The 19,274-nt window shown below is 40.8% G+C and overlaps 1 protein-coding gene across 2 annotated transcripts; it reads left to right on the top strand.

The window, feature by feature from the left end:
- Positions 1-7,671: 7,671 nt before the first annotated feature.
- Positions 7,672-16,548, top strand: rrp15 (ribosomal RNA processing 15 homolog). 2 transcript variants are annotated; one of them, XM_021563364.2, is made up of 6 exons: positions 7,672-7,814; positions 8,428-8,732; positions 8,998-9,095; positions 12,164-12,353; positions 15,983-16,159; positions 16,294-16,545. In XM_021563364.2, exons 1-5 carry the CDS (start codon positions 7,766-7,768, stop codon positions 16,139-16,141), a joined length of 801 nt encoding a protein of 266 aa, XP_021419039.1. In that variant the 5' UTR covers positions 7,672-7,765; the 3' UTR covers positions 16,142-16,159; positions 16,294-16,545. The 2 variants fall into 2 exon arrangements, with proteins under 2 accessions (XP_021419039.1, XP_021419030.1); XM_021563355.2 differs by having other exon boundaries at positions 15,983-16,548.
- The last annotated feature ends 2,726 nt before the right edge of the window (positions 16,549-19,274 follow it).

Raw genomic sequence — 19,274 nt, 5'->3', positions numbered from 1 at the left:
AAATTGTGCCCCCTAGTTTCAATTATTAAATAAAGGTGAAATAAATCAAATTAAAATAAAAACCCTTCCCAGAAGAGTGGAGGCTGTCACAGCAGCAAAGGGGGAGCCAACTCCACATTAATGCCAATGATTTTGGAATGAGATGTTCGATGAGCAGGTGTCCACATACTTCATTGCAAAACAATGTGTTTTAATCAGTTATTTGGAGACATGAATATAGTATAGTTTTATGTAAAAAAGAATAGCAATGTTTTTATGTTTCACTATTTTTAGGATGGTCCTCCCTTCTCTTGTTGTACCATTGAGGTTGGTGTTACTAGTTAAAATCAGAAGCTAAGTTATTTTACTCTCACTGTTAACAACTTGATCAAGCCTAAAAATATGAAACGCCCCCACCCCCCCCTTTCGCCCTCAGAACAGCCTCAATGGATGGACTCTACAAGGTGCCAAACGCATTCTCATTGTCACGTTCTGACCTTAGTTCTCTTGTTATGTCTTTGTTTTAGTATGGTCAGGTCGTGAGTTGGGGTGGGTAGTTTATGTTCCTTTTTCTATGTTGTGGTTATGTGTTTGGCCTGGTATGGTTCTCAATCAGAAGCAGGTGTCGTTCGTTGTCTCTGATTGAGAATCATACTTAGATAGCCTTTTCCCACCTGTGTTTTGTGGGTGATTATTTTTCCGTGTCAGTGTTTGTTCCACACGGGACTCTTTCGTTTATGCACGTTGTTATTTTGTATTTCAGTGTTCAGGCAAATAAACATCATGAACACGTGCTGCGCATTGGTCCGATATTTCCTACTCCTCCTCAGACAACGATCATTACATGTTGACTCCAATGCTTGCCAAAGTTGTGTCAAGTTGGCTGGATGTCCTTTTGAGTGGTGGACCATTCTTGATACACATGGGAAACTGTTGAGTGTGAAAAACCCAGAAGCATTGCAGATCGATTCTGTTAATTGTTTGCTTGTTATTTGTTATTCGTGTCTGATATTTCCATTTTGGGATAGTTGTTCTGTTCACTGGAGTAGGATTAAAACAGGTTAATATGCCCCACCAACGTAAGACAACTGTACAGAAATAAGTAAATAAAATCAATGATTAGAGAATAGTCAGATTAATTGATACATGACACGGATATAGCAGGAAGATGGCATAGCAGGAAGACCAAAGAATCAAGAGTTCAAATCCCAGATGAGGACAGATTGAATAGTAATTACTGTATAAATGAACATGCACAATGTAATCATGTATGTCGTAGTGTGTCAAATATACAGGTTGAAAACAATGTGTGTGAGTATCCCTAACCTTACCAACACAATGTAAGAATGGTTCCAAAGTTGTAACTTGACATATGAATACATTAAATACGATTTGCAAGCATGCAACTCAATTTGAGGATAAATGCAACACAATCACTAAACTTTGGACTGGTGAATCTTCTTCTGTGAATAAAAATTACATTTGCCCATGTCTAAGGGCTCCCGCGTGGCGCAGTGGTCGAAGTCAATGCATTTTTAGCTGCAAGTTGTGTCAGTCCAGTCCCTGGTTAGAATCCTGGCTGTGATGGGAAGTTTCATAGTGCAGTGCACAATTGGCCCAGCGTCGTCCGGGTTTGGTCGGGCTACGCCATCATTGTAAATAAGAATTTATTCTTAACTGACTTGCCTAGTTAAATAAAGGTTACATTTGCACACTCTGCGTTTTGTAACATATAACATGTGCCAAAATGGTTTGTGGTTGTAAATTCGGGGTTGCACATACGAGCTTCTTGCTGCGGTCCAAAGAACTGGGAACTTTGAAATCTCAGACTTCCAACTTCAGTGCCTTCAAAGACAAGTGGTAACTGAAAATAAAACTCAGACTGGGAAATATCTTTTGAAAGGTCATCCAACTCAGAATTCTATGTCGGAAACTCCGGCATCATTCTATAGCTCTGACTTTCCGACCTGAAGTTCCCAGTTGAAAGCACCAATAATAATAACTAGAGACAGCCTCTCCAAGATGCCCGATTGTTGTTTAAAACGCAATCTACCCACAGTTGCATGTACCAATTCGTGGCTGCCGCCATCTTGCTAGTTTCGATTTTACTGGGACTACTCTGCCTGTGCACTAATACATGAATAGCATGAGCCCGAGCATCTATAAGGTCTTATTTATGCATACATGTAAGCAATGACATGAGAAATATATATATCACAAGCATGAGTGCGGGAAGCTTTTGGGCATTCTGCCAGTGTTGCCAGGGACATGGATCTGCGTGGCTGAGACAAGTTTGAGGAAGGTAAATCTGTACCACAGTGACCACAACCACTTAAAAAATTTAAGGAGTTGTATGCAAGTAAATTAATGAGGACCAAATCAAATGTGCACAAGCTAGCTTGACATGGGCACCTCAGGAGACCTAGCAGTTGTATATTTTCTATTCAACACAATGCAATCACAACAATTCATAGGACTTGTTACAAAATGAATGATGAAAAAAGTTTCTGAAAAAGCTTTGCAGTTATGATTTGCCTGTTAATAATTCGAGCTGTGTCACAATTAATCAGTAAAGTTGCCTTGTATAACAAAATGTACACAAATTCAAAATGGTTGTGCATCCTTATGTAAACTTCAGTGCCTTCAAAAAGTATTCATAACTCTTGATTTATTCCACATTTTGTTATGTTACAGCCTGAATTCAAAATGGATTAAATAGATTGTGTTTGTTAACCCATCTACACACAATACCCCATAATGACAAAGTGAAAATATATATTTTTTAATTTTTAGAAATGTATTGAAAATGAAATACATAAATAAGTATTCACACCACTGAATACATGTTAGAATCCCCTTTGGCAGTTATTACAGCTGTTAGTCTTTCTGGGTAAGTCTCTAAGAGCTTTGCACACCTAGATTGTATAATGTTCTCCAATTATTATTTTCCAATTTCTGCAATCTTGGTCAAATTGGTTGTTGATCATTGATAGACAACCATTTTCAAGTCTTGCCATAGATTTTCAAGCAAATTTAAGTCAAACTGTATCTCGGCCACTCAGGAACATTCACTGTCTTCTTGGTAAGCAACTCCACTGTAGATTTGGTCTTGTGTTTTAGGTTACTGTCCTGCTGAAAGGCGAATTAATCTCCCAGTGTCTGTGGGACAGCAGACTGAAACAGGTTTTCCTCTAGGATTTTGCAGCATTCCATAAATGTTTTATCCTGAAAAACTCCCCAGTCCTTAACGATTACAGGCATACCCATAACTTGATGCAGCCACCACCATGCTTGAAAATATGGAGAGTGGTACTCAGTAATGAGTTATACTGGATTTTCCCCAAACAAACACTTTGTATTCAGGACAAAAAGTGAATTGCTTTGTCACATTTTTTGCAGTATTACTTTAGTGCCTTGTTGCAAACGGATGCATGTTTTGGAATATTTACATATTGTACTGGCTTTCTTCTTTTTACTCTGTTAATTAGGTTACTATTGTGCAGATGTTACAATGTAATATTTAGTTTCTCCTATCACAGCTATTAAACAATCTAAGTGTTATGAAGTCAATGTTGGCCTCATGGTGAAATCCCTGAGTGGCTACCTTCCTCTCCGTCAACTGAGTTAGGAAGGACGCCTGTATCTTTGTAGTGACTGGGTGTATTGATACACCATCAAATGTGTAATTAATTTCACCATGCTCAAAGGGATATTCATTGTCTGCTTTTAATTTTTATTTATTTATCTACCAACAGGGGCCCTTCTTTATGAGGTGTTTGTGATTAAATCTGTGTTGGAAATTCACTGCTCGACTGATGGACCTTACAGATAATTGTATGTGTGGAGTACAGAGATGAGGTAATCATAAAAAAATCATGTTAATCACTATTATTGCACATAGAGTGAGTCCATCCAATGTATTATGTGACTTGTTAAGCAAATGTTTACTCCTTAACTCTAGACTTGCCATAACAAAGGATTTGAATACTTATTGACTAAAGACATTTCAGTTTTAAATTTTTAATTGATTTGTAAAAATGTTTAAATACATAAATCCATTGTATATGCTAATATATTCCTATTTATCTTTATTCTTTTATATATGTAATCTGTAAATAGTTCAATAACGTTTTCATTTGTTCTAGACAAATGCCATGAAGACTTCCAGTGGTGTCAGGTTACGTACCGACTGCTGCTGGTCCACTGTCTATCAGTTCACCTCAGTTTATAAGAGGGTGGAGTTCAACGTTTAACATTGCAACCCTGAGCTATTGGTGGAGGAGGAACTCCACTTTATATGACTACAGGATGTGATTAGAGATTGGTCGCAGAGTTACAAAGCAATCATATCATAATACTGTATAGAAGGAAAATTCCACAGCTAATAACCAGGGGTGCAACTTTCACTGGGGACGGGGGGGACATGTCCCCCCACAGTCGGAAGTTGCATTTTTGTCCCCCCCAGTTTTCTCATTGGATTGTGATACAAAACGAGGCAACGTTGTGCTTTAGGACCATGGAGACCCCTCAGAGCGGTCGGGTAGGCTGTTTGGAGTGTTTATTCGGGGGAAAAAATGTCATAATAATAATTCCAAAGTTGTGCTCCTGGTAATAACTGATAACTATACTGAACAAAATGATTAGCCCAACATGCAATTATTTCTATGATTTTACTGAGTAACAGTTCATATAAGGAAATTCATTAGGCCCTAATCTTTGGATTTCACATGACTGGGCGTAGCCATGGATGGGTCACCCACTGCGGAGCCAGGCCCAACCAATCAGAATGAGCTTTCTCCACAAAATGGCTACATTACAGACAGAAATACTTCTCAATTTCATCACCTGTTCGCGTGGCTGGTCTCAAACGATCCCGCAGGTGAATAAGCCAGATGTGGAGGTCATGGGCTGGCGTGGTTACACGTGCTCTGCGGTTGTGAGGCCGGTTGGACGTACTGCCAAATTCTCCAAAAGGTCATTGGAGATGCCTTATGGCAGAAAAATTAAGAGTAAATTATCTGGCAACAACTGGTGGACATTCCTGCAGTCAGCATGCCAATTGCACGCTATCTCAAAATTTGGGACATATATGGCATTGTGTTGTGTGGCACTAACTGCACATTTTAGAGTGGCCTTTTATTGTCCCCAGCACATGGTGCACCTGTGTAATGATACTGCTTTTATAATCAGCTTCTTGATATGCCACACCTGTCAAGTGGATGGATTATCAGAAATGCTCACTGACAAGGATGTAAACCATTTCTGGGATCTTTTAATTGAGCTCATGAAACATAGGACCAACACTAAACATGTTGCGTTTATATTTTGGTTCAGTAATTATGAGCAGATATTAAATAATGGCTGTTGTGTCCTCCAGTCTCTGCGTCTGGGGCGTAGTGTCTATCAACAGGATGCAGATATCATCGGCCTGAAGGAGGAAGAGGAGTTACTGGATGATAAGGGATGCATGTCAAAATATATTGGGATGAGGATTGTAGTGAGCAGACTATGTCATTGTAAATCAGACACTTAGTTGTGCAACTAGAACGATACTGAATAAATACATCCACATCTACCATTATGAGCAAAAAAAAACATAGGAGAGCTCTCTTGCTTGTGTTGAGTTGAGAATCATCAGAGAATACTGACCACTTCATTAGAACTTGATCAAGAAGGCCGCAATATCCACGTGCTGTAGAGGACATACGAGGAGAGGAGAAGTGACAGAGAAGAGGCCAGGAGAGACAGAGGGAAGGAGCGAGAGATTTAACCTCATCATGACTTGCCCAAAGACTGATGATATCCAAGCTGTTCCATATCTAGGATTTTCACAAGGTCACTTTCATCACAGTGTGGGTGTTTTGACAGAAACCAGTAGTCCAATTCAGAGTTACCAGTTGGATTATTTTCTGTAGGAAAGGGACCAACAACAGTTTTAAAATAACTTTCAGAAAAGAGTATGTTAGATTTACACACAAGTACCATTGTCAATCAAAATGTAGAGAGTAGAATATAACATTTCATCTTTGTATTTAACCAAAGTGCTGTACTACTTACTGCACCATTAGTGATCTGCTGCATGGTTTGTCATATTGGATCCTCTGCTCAGCTGTGGGAACATCGCCTGGTGACGTCATTGGCCTGCAGCTCCACTGTAGTCAGCCAGGTATTTCTCTGGTTGAGAGGCAAGGAATCAGCAGCGGTGGCATCATTGCTTAGAGACTGAAACACACAGGAGGACCTCAGGTAAGGGCATGTGAACACAAATGGTAAACGACACTCACGCCAATAAACAGCACACCAGTGGCACACAATATCAGTAACAATGGAGCAGTAATCATAGTTCAATGTTCATAGTTAAATTCACAGTCGATGTACAATAACTACTCACTCAGTAATGTTAAATAGTTAGGTTGCAGCTGTGACAGTGACGACAGACGCACCTGGATCCAATTTACTGACTGTAAATTGCTCTCAATAAAAGCGTCTGCTAAATGACCACCATGTAAATACAAAAATGAACACTTGCAAAGCACTCTGGGTATTTTTTTAATGTGCTCTAGCCCTTAACAAGACCCAATTCTGTCAGGCAGGACCAAATCGGAACCAACCCTAGGCAAGTCTATGTTTGGGCCAAATCAGGGCCGGTCCAGACCGGACCAAATCTGAACCAAACAACGTCTGTGGTTATAGTCGTCTATACATTTTCTCACATATTCACAGTCCACCGGTTTAAGAAAGTACAAAACATAATATATGTTTACGTTATTAACCTACAGTGCCTATAGGTATTACCCCCTTGGACTTTCACATTTCATTGTGTTACAAAGTGGATTCAAATTGATTTAATTTAGATTTTTTTCATGATCTACACAAAATATTCCAAGCAGAAACATTTTAAAGTGGAAAAATTATTCTAACATAGAAATTCATAAAAAGATAAAACAATAATACATATTGATTGGATAAATATGCATCCCGAGTCAAAACATGTTATAAACACCGTAATCAGTGATTAAAGCTGTAAGTCTTTTTGAGTAAATCCCAAAGAGCTGTGCACATCTGGATTGTGCAATATACTTGACAAAATTGTGTGTGTGTGTTTGGAACAGTAAAAGACCCTCAGGGTGGCATGCAGGCAGTTCTTTTTGTGTAGCTAAAAATATCACGGAGTCAGTCAAGTCAACCCATGATCATTTTCAGTCAAGTTACCCTAAAGGTCGGCAGATGGCGATATTGAAGTATGCTATACACTAATATCCCTTGTGGACTGGTTCGTACATAAAACATTCTCCATTCAGGCTGCATACTTTCTTTATGAAACACCATTTTCCACCACCATGCTAGAGTGGCTAATGCTACTTCCTGATGTTGCACCCCTCGTTCAGCCAGGGGTAAACAACAGACTGCTGCAACCTGAATGGGTGAACGTGATTCGCAACATCCGGATCTAGCATTCCTAGGCATTAGCCACTAGCAAGGTGGTGGAAATGGTGTTTCATAAAGAAAGTATGTATATTTTACCAGCTTTCACAGCTTTTTATCCATAAAATTTAGTTAAGGAGGAAAATCGACGCCTTTGTAGTCGGATTGGAGAATGTTTTATGTATGAACCGGTCCACTAAGGATACAAGTGTATAGCTGGCTGCATGTGTTCCCTTTGGGCGGTAAGAGGAAACGGCTCAATATCGCCATCTGCCGGCCTTTGGACTAAGGTCAAGTCAAGTGGGAACTTTTTACACGGAACGGAACTTTATTCACGGAGTAGTTTCAGTGCTGCACAATAATGGCATCTGTGGAAAAGGCACATGTGGAGAACTCAGCAGGGATGTTAGGTACACGAAGTATTTTTCTTAGAATTGTTCAAAAGAAGTAGCCAGCTAGCGAGATGATTAACCTTGTATCGTTTGTCTCTCCCAGACCCAAGCTGGTAGCTAGGCTAGCTATAGCATTGGCACTAGCATGATCAGATAATATATGGCTGCACGTTAGGCATAGTTGGCTAGCGTTAGGTATCTAAAAAGTTACATTTACATTAAACCCTATGAAGTTAAGTACAGATCAACTAACTAGCTAGCTACAGTACTTGCTTTCATTCGTCTTCACTCTGCATTTGAAACGTCAAACGGCATTAACGTTAGCTAGACTATGCGATGTAACTTGGCTAACATATGGAGCTAACTTAGATAATTGGCTAGAAAGCTGTCTGTAAGCCACACATTTGATCGAATCAATAGTTAATATAGTTAATAGTTAATGAATCAATAGATTGTAGCTAGTGTTTTACAGAGAAGCATGAATAATGATAATATTAGAGGGTGTTAAATGTCTATTAGGTTAAGCTAGATATGAAGTGGCAGAGCTAAATTGTTTTGAATTTGCAACCGATTAGGCCTAGCTATTATTTGTATAAGACAATATGATAAATGCCTTGTTTTCACACATCAGAAGAGCCCCAGGAGGACCACAGCGCTGAGAGTGATGATTCTGACAGAGGGAGCGATGGAGAGGGATCAGAGGTTGAAGGAAGTGAAGAGGAGGATGGGGAGAGTGAAGGGGAGAAAGAAGATGGTGAAGGCAACAGGGAAGTAGATGATGTAGACACCAACCCCAATGCTGGATGGGCGGAGGCCATGGCCAAGATTCTGCAGAAGAAGACACCGGAGAGCAAACCCAGCATCCTGCTGAAGAACAAACAGCTGGACAAAATGAAGGAGAAGGAGAAGAAGGAGAATCTGGAGAGGAAGAAACAGGTACTGTGTGTTTTTTCATGTCTGTAAATGTTTGTGTGCATAGTCCTACTTGATTGTTTTTGGATGTACCTACCTGTATGTCAATTTCTTGCTTTAATGAAAACCGGTCTTAAACTGATGCTGGTTATTGAAATCAGATAGATGATTGCCTGATAACAGAAATGGCCTAAGATCAATTCAGCTGGAGTTGACTTGCACCCTAGACATTTATTCAGTACAGCTTGCCTGTATGTGTGTGCATAATTACTTTTTTCCTGGCTGACAGACGGATAAAAAGCGAGCATGGGAGATGATGTGTCGAGAGAAACCAGACTTAGTAAAAGACCGAGAGAATGAGAGGAACCTGCAGAGAGTTGCTACCAGGTACATACACACTTGTGTGCTGCTTACAAACCTACAGTGCCTTCAGAAAGTATTCACATTCCTTTACTTTTTCCAAATTTAAAGCCTGAATTTCAAATTGATTACATTGAGATTTTTGGTCTCTACAAATTAATTTAAAAAATGAAATGCTGAAATGTCTTGAATCAATAAGTACAGTGCATTCGGAAAGTATTCAGACACCTTTACCTTTTCCACATTTTGTTACGTTACAGCCGTATTCTAAAATGTATTAAAAATAGTTCTCCCCCCCCCCCCCCAATCTACACACAATACCCCATAATGACAATGCAAAAACAAGGTTTAGAATTTTTTGCAAATGTATATTTAAAAAAAAATGCAGAAATGCCTTATTTACATAAGTATTCAGACCCTTTACTCAGTACTTTGTTGAGGCACCTTTGACAGTGATTACAGCCTTGAGTGTTTGGTAGAACGCTACAAGCTTGGCACACCTGTATTTGGGGAGTTTCTCACATTCTTTACTGCAGATCCTCTCAAACTCTGTCAGGTTGGCTGGGTAGCGTCACTGCACAGCTATTTTGAAGTCTCTCCAGAGATGTTCGATCTGGTTCAAGTTGGGCTCTGGCTGGGCCACTCAAGGACATTCAGAGATTTGTCCCGAAGCCACTCCTGCGTTGTCTTGGCTGTGTGCTTAGGGTCTTTGTCTTGTTGGAAGATGAACCTTCGCCTCAGTCTGAGATCCTGAGTGGTCTCCCAGTCCCTGCCGCTATTTAACCTTTATTTAACTAGGCAAGTCAGTTAAGAACAAATTCTTATTTACAATGACGGCCTAGGAAAAGTGGGTTAACTCCCTTGTTCAGGGGCAGAACATTTTTTTTGTCAGCTCAAGGATTCGATCTAGCAACCTTTCGGTTACTGGCCCAACACTAACCACTAAGCTAGCTGCCGCCCAATGCTTCACCGTAGGGATGGTGCGAGGTTTCCTTCAGACGTGATGCTTGGCATTCAGGCCAAATAGTTCAATCTTGTTTCTCATCCTTTAGGCGCCTGTTGGCAAACTCTAAGCAGGCTGTTTGGCCGGGCAGCCAGCTCTAGGAAGAGTCTTGGTGGTTCCAAACTTATTCCATTTAGGATTGATGGAGGCCACTGTGTTTTTAGGGATCTTAAATGTTGCAGAAATGTTTTGGTACCCTTCCCCAGATCTGTGCCTCAACATAATCTTGTCTCAGAGCTCTACAGACAATTCCTTTGACCTCATTGCTTGGTTTTTGCTCTTACATGCACCGTCAACTGTGGGACCTTATATAGACAGGTGTGTGCCTTTCCAAATCATGTCCAATCAATTGAATTTCCCACAGGTGGACTCCAATCAATTTGTAGAAACATCTCAATTTCGAGTCTCAGCAAAAGGTCTGAATACTTATCTAAATAAGGTTTCTGTTTTTGCTTTGTCGTTATGGGGTATTGTGTGTAGATTGAGGAATTTGTATTTATTGAATCTATTTTCAAATAAGGCTGTAACATAACGTGGAAAAAGTCTAGGGGTTTGAATACTTTCCGAATGCACTGTATTCAACCCCATTGTTATGGCAAGCCAAAATAAGTTTAGGAGGGAAAATGTGCGTAACGAGATAAGTTGCAAGGACTCACTCTGTGCAATAATAGTGTTTAACATAATTTTTGAATGACTACCTTATCTCTGTACCACACACATACAATTATCTATGACCTCCCTCAGTTGACCAGTGAATTTCAAACACAGATTCAACCTCTGAGACCAGGGAGGTTTTCCATTGCCTCGCAAAGAAGGGCACCTGTTGGCAGAAGATTACTTTTAATATCCCTATTGGATGGTGTATCAATACACCAAGTCGCTACAAAGATACAGGTGTCCTTCCTAACTCAGTTGCCAGAGAGGAAGGAAACCGCTCAGGGATTTCACCAAGAGGCCAATGGTGACTTTAAAACAGTTCGAGTTTAATGGCTTTGATTGGAGAAAACTGAGGATGGATCAACAATGTTGTGGCTACCCCCACAATACTAACCTAATTGACAGAGTGAAAAGAAGGAAGCCTGTACAGAATACAAATATTCCTAAACATGCATCCTGTTTGCAACAACACACTAAAGTAATACTGCAAAAAATGTGGCAAAGCAATTCACTTTTTGTCCTGAATACAAAGTGTTTGTTTGGGACAAATCCAATACAACACATTACTAAGTACCATGCAGCATATTTTCAAGCATAGTGGTGGCTGCATCATGTTATGGGTATGCTTGTAATCGTTAAGGACTGGGGAGTTTTTCAGGATTAAAAAATAAACAAGAATGGAGATGAGTACAGGCAAAATCCTTTCCGCCAGACACTGGGAGACAAATTCACCTTTCAGCAGGAAAATAACCTAAAACACAAGGCCAAATATACACTGAAGTTGCTTACCAAGAAGACGGTGAATGTTCCTGAGTGGCCGAGTTAGTTTTGTTTTAAATCTGCTTAAATCTATGGCAAGACCTGAAATGGTTGTCTAGCAATGATAAACAACCACCTTGACAGAGCTTGAAAAATTTAGAAAAGTATAATGGGCACATATTGTACAATTCATGTGTGCAAAGCTCTTAGAGACTTACACAGACAGGCTCACAGCTGTGATCAATGCCAATGGTGATAATAACATGTATTGATTTAGTGGTGTGAATACTTATGGAAATAAGTTATTTTTGTATTTCATTTGCAATAAATGAGCGAATATTTCAACAACAAAAAATTAACTTTGTTATTATGGGGTTGTGTGTGTAGATGGGTGAGGGGGGGGGGGGGGCACTTTAAACCATTTTGAATTCAGGCTGTAACACAAAATGGAATTCAAGGGGTATGAATACTTTCTGAAGGCACTGCATATCTCTTAATGATGATAGTGCCTACCAGATGAAGATGGGGATAACAAAATTATTAAATCAGGAAAAAATCTTGTGCATTATGATTTATGCTAAATATAAGCATCACAAAATATTACAATTAATCTTAAAGTGAATTGGCTTGAAATTCTACCAGAAAAACAGTGTCTTGTGTGTACCTCTCTTCACAGGGGAGTAGTACAGCTGTTCAACGCTGTGAGGAAGCACCAGAAAACAGTGGATGAGAAGGTGAAGGAGGCGGGCGGCTCGGAGAGGAAGAAGGCCAAGCTCCTCTCCTCTGTCTCCAAGAAAGACTTCATCAACGTGCTGCGGGGCACAGAGGGGGGCAGCGAGGTCGTCATCAAGACAGAGAGACAGACGGTGAGTTTCATCCCCCTCTCTCTCCCACTATTGATATGTTGTTTTCCCGAAGTTGGTCTTCGGGCAGGGGTTAAAGTCGTCATGTGTCGTCGTCGCCCCCCCCCCCCCAAGAACTGTCCACATTTATTTTTTCTCAGCCAACAAGACAAGTAAACCAACATTAAAATCACTAGCCTATGTCAATTTTCTATACCCTATAGTAATAAAGTTAACCTAATCTATTGGTTAGCTTGTCGTTCTGTGTGAGAAATAAATATTTGAAACAGACTCTGGGACAGTTGTGGGACGATAGATCCCAAATTCATACAACCACTACACAATTTTTTTTTTTTTTTTAAAGCAACAGAAGATTTCGATAAACTATGATTTTTTACATTATAAGCAATGCGCACACGGCAGTAGGCTTCGCGCAAATGTTCCGAATGTTCCAACCCAAAAGTAAAGAAAAGTAAAGACGCCTTCATAAAAAATGACTTGAGTAAAAGTCTAAAAGTATTTTGTTTTAAATCTACTTCAGTATCAAAAGTAAATGTAATTGCTAAACTATACTTAAGTAAAACTATGCATTTTTTTAAATTCCTTATTAAACAAACCAGATGGCAAGATTTTCTTGTTTACATTTTTTTACTGATAGCCAGGGGCACACTCCAACCTACACATAATTTACAAACTAAGCATTTGTGTTTAGTGAATCTGCCCGATCAGAGGCAGTAGGGATGACCAGGCATGTTCTCTTGATACATTTGTGAATTGGACCAGTAAAAAGTAAATTATTTTCTTTAGGAATGTAGTGAAGTTAAAGTTGTCAAATATACATTGTAAAGTACAGATACCCCCCACCACCACAAATAAAAACGATTTAAGTAGTACTTTAAAGTATGATGAAAACCTGCTCCAGAGCGCTCAGGACCTCGGACTGGGGCGAAGGTTCACCTTCCAACAGGACAGCGATCCTAAGCACACAGCCAAGACAATGCAGGATTGGCTTCGGGACAAGTCTCTGAATGTCCTTGAGTGGCCCAGCCAGAGCCTGCCTTGAACCCGATGGAACATCTCCGGAAAGACCTGAAAATAGCTGTGTAGCTATGCTCCCCATCCAATCTGACAGAGCTTGAGAGGATCTGCCAAGAAGAATGGGAAAAACTCCCCAAATACAGGTGTGCCAAGCTTGTAGCATCATACCCAAGAGGACTTGAGGCTGCTTCAACAAAGGACTGAATACAGAATCTGAATACTTTAAAAAAAATAGGTAATATTTTTTTACTAGCAAACATTTCTAAAAACCTGTTTACCTTGTCATTATGGGGTACTGTGTATATATTGGGGTGAAAAAACATTGATCGATTTTCGAATCAAGCTGTAACCTGGAAAATGAGTTCTGAATACTTGCCGAATGGCCTGTATTTATTGAAATATAGGCCTACAGTGCCTTCGTGAAGACCCCTTGACTTTATCTACATTTTGTTACGTTACAGCCTTATTCTAAAATGGATTAAATACAATGGTTTTTCTCAGCAATCTCCACACAATTCCCCATAATGACAAAGTGAAAAGTTTTTTTAGACATTTTCGCTAATTTATCTAAAAGAAAAAACTGAAAAACCTTATTAACATACAGTCAAAAGTTTGGACACACCTTCTCATTCAAGGGTTTTCCTTTATTTTTACTGTTTTCTACATTGTAGAATAATAGTGAAGACAAACTATGAAATAACAAATATGGAATCATTTAGTAACCAACAAATCAAAATATATTTTAGATTCTTCAAAGTAGCCACCTTTTGCCTTGATGGCAGCTTTGCACACATTCTCTCAACCAGCGTCACCTGAAATGCTTTTCCCACATATGCTGAGCACTTGTTAGCTGCTTTTCCTTCACTCTGCGGTCCAACTCATCCCAAACCATTTCAATTGGGTCGGGTGATTGTGGAGGCCAGGTCATCTGATGCAGCACTCCATCACTCTCCTTCTTGGTCAAATAGCCCTTACACAGCCTGGAGGTGTGTTGGGTCATTGTCCTGTTAAAAAAGAAATTGTATTCCCACTAAGCGCAAACCAGTTCGGGTGGCATATTGCTGCAGAATGCTGTGGTAGCCATGCTGGTTAAGTTTGCCTTGAATTCTAAATAAATCACTGACGGTGTCACCAGCAAAGCACCATCACACCACCACCTCTATGCTTCATGGTGGGAACCACACATGCAGAGATCATCCGTTCTACTCTGCTTCTCACAAAGACACCGCCGTTCGAACCAAACATCTCAGATTTGGACTCATCAGACCATCGGACAGATTTCCACCAGTCTAATGTCCATTGCTCGTGTTTCTTGGCCCAAGCAAGTCTCTTCTTATTGATTTCCTTTAGTCGAGGTTTCACTATCCAACGTGGGAGAAAGCGCATTTGTTATAAGATAATATAATTTTTTATTAATGTTGCAGCATGGACTGTGCCATCCCCACAGCCTCCGCAATGGATCAGTCCACAGGTGTCTTGTACACCATGATTTTTGTTTTTTTGCTACTTCTCAACTGAAGAAATATCGGTCGACCAAACAATCGACCAGTTGACTAAATGGGGTCAGCCCTCTTTGCAACCCAATTCACCTGGTAAAATAAAGAATAAATTAAATAAAAAACTATTTTAGCTTGGATATAGCATCTAATAGACTGATTCTCAAGCAAGAGGGTACTTGACTGAAGTAGTTTGATATGGTGGTAGTTATGGTGCAGAGATCCACTGTGTTGAATGGGAACATGGCCGTAAAGGGGAACATAGGCCAAATCCATCTCACAGCATCTGTATAAATATATAGACGACACAATTGCTGCTCTCATAATAACAGCAGCACCATAGGGACGGTCTGTTGACATACATGTTCATATACTAACAGGGCCTCTGAGCTTCAGGGTTAGAGTGTCAGTGTTATTGCTGGGCTGGCACTGGGGATTGAAAGGCTTAGATTGATGTCAATCCCCAAACTACCATCTATTATGTCTGGAAAAATTTTCCCACGCACAAACAGGATTTTTTTATTTTGACAAACTTGGGATTTTAACCGTAATAAACTGCGTAATGTATAAGGCAGGTCTGTAATAATTGCCATCAAAACAGCTTATTTAATTGCATATAATTGAATAAATACTCTCTGGAGTGTCCTGTTGTCTTAATTGTAGTTTCCCCTGATGTCCACTTGGTGGCACCGTTGGCTTTGGGATGTTGTGAAACTTTCTTGGAGATAATTTTGTATTTATTTTTATTTAACCTTCATTTAACTAGGTAAGTCAGTTAAGAACAAATTATTATTTACAATGAAGGCCTATACTAGCCAAACCTGGATGACGCTGGGCCAATTGTGTGTCACCACCCTATTGGATTCCCAATCACGGCCGTTTGTGATACAGCCTGGATTCAGGGTGTCCGTAGTGACGCCTTAAGCACTGAGATGCAGTGCCTTAGACCAGACTGATGAGTTGGGAGTTATAGTGGTGGTCTATTCCTCTGTTTGACCATACACCTGAAGCGGAAATATATTTGATATAAGAAACAGATAATTTATGGATCATAAGTACCATCTTTGTAAAAAAAAAATATATATTAAAAAAAAGTGAATATATTTTGTTTGTGTATAGACTGGCAGGGAGGCAGAAGAGAAGCCAGCTTGGAGCGTGCTGAGAGACGACTTCATGATGGGAGCCTCCATGAAGGATTGGGACAAGGAGAGCGACGAGGAGGGGGGCGAGGAGGAGGCACCAGGGGGTGCAGAGGACTACAACAGCGAGTCGGACTGAGCAGACAAGCCCATCTGTGTAAGTATGTGTATGACTGAGCACACCCAGGAGTACACAAGACCGTGCCTTTGAGTCCACTGTGAGGAATGGAGCTGAAGGGTCCTGCTTCGCTGAGTACAGCTCAACCCAGCCTCCCTCTCCTCTTCCCACAGAGGTAGCCTTACCAGGCCCAAAGACTCCTCTTTTGAATTTTCTATATGGAACCAGGAGCTGAAGAAAGACTGGGGTCAAGGTCCTGTTCTGGCGCACAATTATTTACGGCAGGATCCCTAGTTTGTTTAATGCTGGTGCTCTCTGGCTTGTAAATGTCCCACTGAACATTTTTCTGTCTGAACTCTGTTGTATATAGACCTTTTTTTTCAAAACAGTTGCATGTCCCTCAATAAAAAGCCAGTTGATAAACATTTCCTTTTTCAGTTTTGGGATTCGTTTGTGATTAGTTCTAATGTAGCCTTTCACTGAATACTAATTTAGTTATATTACTAGTTATAGCACTAGTTTATCTAAAGACTATCAATGTGTTTATACACTGTGTATAAAACATGCACACCTGCTATTTCCATGACAGACTGACCAGGTGAATCCAGGTGAATGCTATGATCCCTTATTGATGTCACTTGTTAATTCCACTTCAATCAGTGTAAATGAAGGGGGGAGACAGGTTAAAGAAGGATTTTTAAGCCTTGAGACAATTGAGACATGGACTGTTTGTGTGCCATTCAAGGGGTGAATGGGCAAGACACAAAAGATTTAAGAACTGAAACACTGCTGGGTTTTTCCCGCTCAACAGTTTCCCATGTGTATCAAGAATGGTCCACCATCCAAAGGACATCCAGCCAACTTGACACAACTGTGGGAAGCATTGGAATCAACATGGGCCAGTATCCCTGTGGAACGCTTTCGGCACCTTGTGGAGGCTGTTCTGAGGTCAAAAGGGGATTGGTGCAACCCAATATTAGGAAGTTGTAGTTAGTGTTTTGTACAGTATCTAGTTTATTTCATCAATTATATATACTGTATATATATTTGTATGTTCTGTGGTTGTAGTTATCATATGACAAACAAAATACATGGTAGACATGCTCCCTGTCTGTCAGAGAATATGAGATGCGCTACTTATGACCCCTCAGAGAGGAAATGTGTGTGTGCCAGAGAGCACGGAACAGCTGGTGACATAAAGATGCTGTCCCACTACATAAACTTCTCGTTTTGTGACGCTCACCCCGTTTTACACACTGCTTGCCTGTGTGTGTCTACTGGACGGTTGCCAAGGTGACGGCCCTCGCCTCGGAGTGACCCTGAGTGCCAAGTTGATGTGGAGAATGCCCAGTGGCAGTTTTGCTGACTCCTCTTTTCTCTTTCTCTCCATTTCTCTTCTTTCTTTTTTAAATTTTTTTTTTACTCCCTCTCTTCCTGTCTGACCCTTGCCACACACATACAAGTAGTGGAAATATTTGCAGAGCGCCCTTATCGCCGCAAGGAGAATGCCGCCACGACTCAGCCGACCTGTCTCCACTGCGTAGAACGCTCATTTGTCATGGCAACACTGCGACCTGCCGCTATGGAATGCCAGGGCTCTCCTGGCTCTGTTGACACGCTGCTAGAGAACCAGCCTGCTATGTCATCTCATCCTCTTCAGTCTATATGGTATTTCCCTCTGTCCCTCTTTATTAGGTCCAGCAGTCCCTTTGTTGCTCTAACTTGGGCCATGTTCATTAGGCACAGAATGGAAGGAGATGTAGGTAATCAGCAAGGCACTACCTGAATTTGCCCAATAAGACACTTGTTTTTGTTGTCCGTCCTTTTGTCGGTATGCCTAAATTAACACGACCCAATGGTTTTCCTGGGCCGTTGTACAGGGATTGTAGAGAAGGAGTTAATAACACAGGTTCACTGTGTGTAAAGTAATGATATAGGGTTATCTGCAGGTGCAGAAGGGGATTAAACATGACAGGGTCACTCACTACACATGTTTAGAGGGCTTCAAGTAATAATGGTGTTCTGTCTGTGTTACTGTACCGTATACACTGACTGAGGTCATGGTGTGTTCAACACAGTGAACAGGTGTTGGAGAGGACATGCAGGAACTGCCCTCCCTGTGTGAGATATCTACCTCTACTTCCCATGCACCTTACACACACACTCACACCTCTTGTTGGCCTAAGATGTCTGTGTGGGTACTGATTTAGTGACATCTGGTTTACACCAGTAAGGCTGGGCTCTGAGAGAGTTTCTGAGAGGCTGTCACAGCTGATGAATTGCAGGCTTTGGTTTGGGTGGAGTGGTGTTGGAGATGTGGGGGCAGGGTGAGAGGGGGAGGTTTGAGCAGAGACAGGAAAAAAGCCTTGGCAAAGGATGAAAACAGTGGGATTTTCTTGGGTGCGTAAATGTAAATCAACCTGGTGCATTATGACTGTGGGAGTGAGAATACAAGAACATAGATAAATCGAGTGGATGCGGGAATGTCCATGGACTCTCATGGCTGACACGGTACAGTCCCCCTAAGACAGGTGCAGGGATGAAGAGAGAGCTGTAGTGTACCACTCCCTAACAAAGACCCAGGGGAGAACCATTCTAAACATCCCCCATTTAAGAGCTGCATAAAGGGTTTAAAAAATAACACCTTCAGTAGTGATGTCGTTTTTATTTAAGTTATTTAAACCTATGTGAAGCAGTATTCTTGCCAACTTCTGTCGTGTTATTAAGGAGGATTGAGAAAGGAACAGGCTTACCCAGAGCCCACAAATCAAATCGGCCTATATCATTTCTTTATCCAGTTCATATCATTTCTCAGAAAGCTAAATTGCATGTTCTTGTAATTTCGGAGATTTCATCTGCAATATGTTTCTTTAGAGCCATCCCAACTCGAATCTTAAATATTTCTGGTCTACTTTGTCCATTGCGTAATGCGGACACCGGACTTGTGGATATGGTTATTTAGCTAGTGGACGCCAAATTATCCATCTGGCGTTAGGACCCCGTGGTTGCGCGCAGGGACATTACCCGCTGCACTGTCCGGATGGGCACACTAAACACTCGTTACAATAAATCGTCTCGTAACCTGAAGTTGAAGGAGTCCCCCGGTCAGAAAGTGACGACCACAACATCAATTTGAAGAAGGGGGAGCACGTGG

This window comes from Oncorhynchus mykiss, chromosome 2 (assembly GCF_013265735.2).
Source record: "Oncorhynchus mykiss isolate Arlee chromosome 2, USDA_OmykA_1.1, whole genome shotgun sequence".
In the NCBI taxonomy this organism is placed as follows: domain Eukaryota; kingdom Metazoa; phylum Chordata; class Actinopteri; order Salmoniformes; family Salmonidae; genus Oncorhynchus; species Oncorhynchus mykiss.
This window is presented reverse-complemented; position numbering and strand designations above follow the sequence as displayed.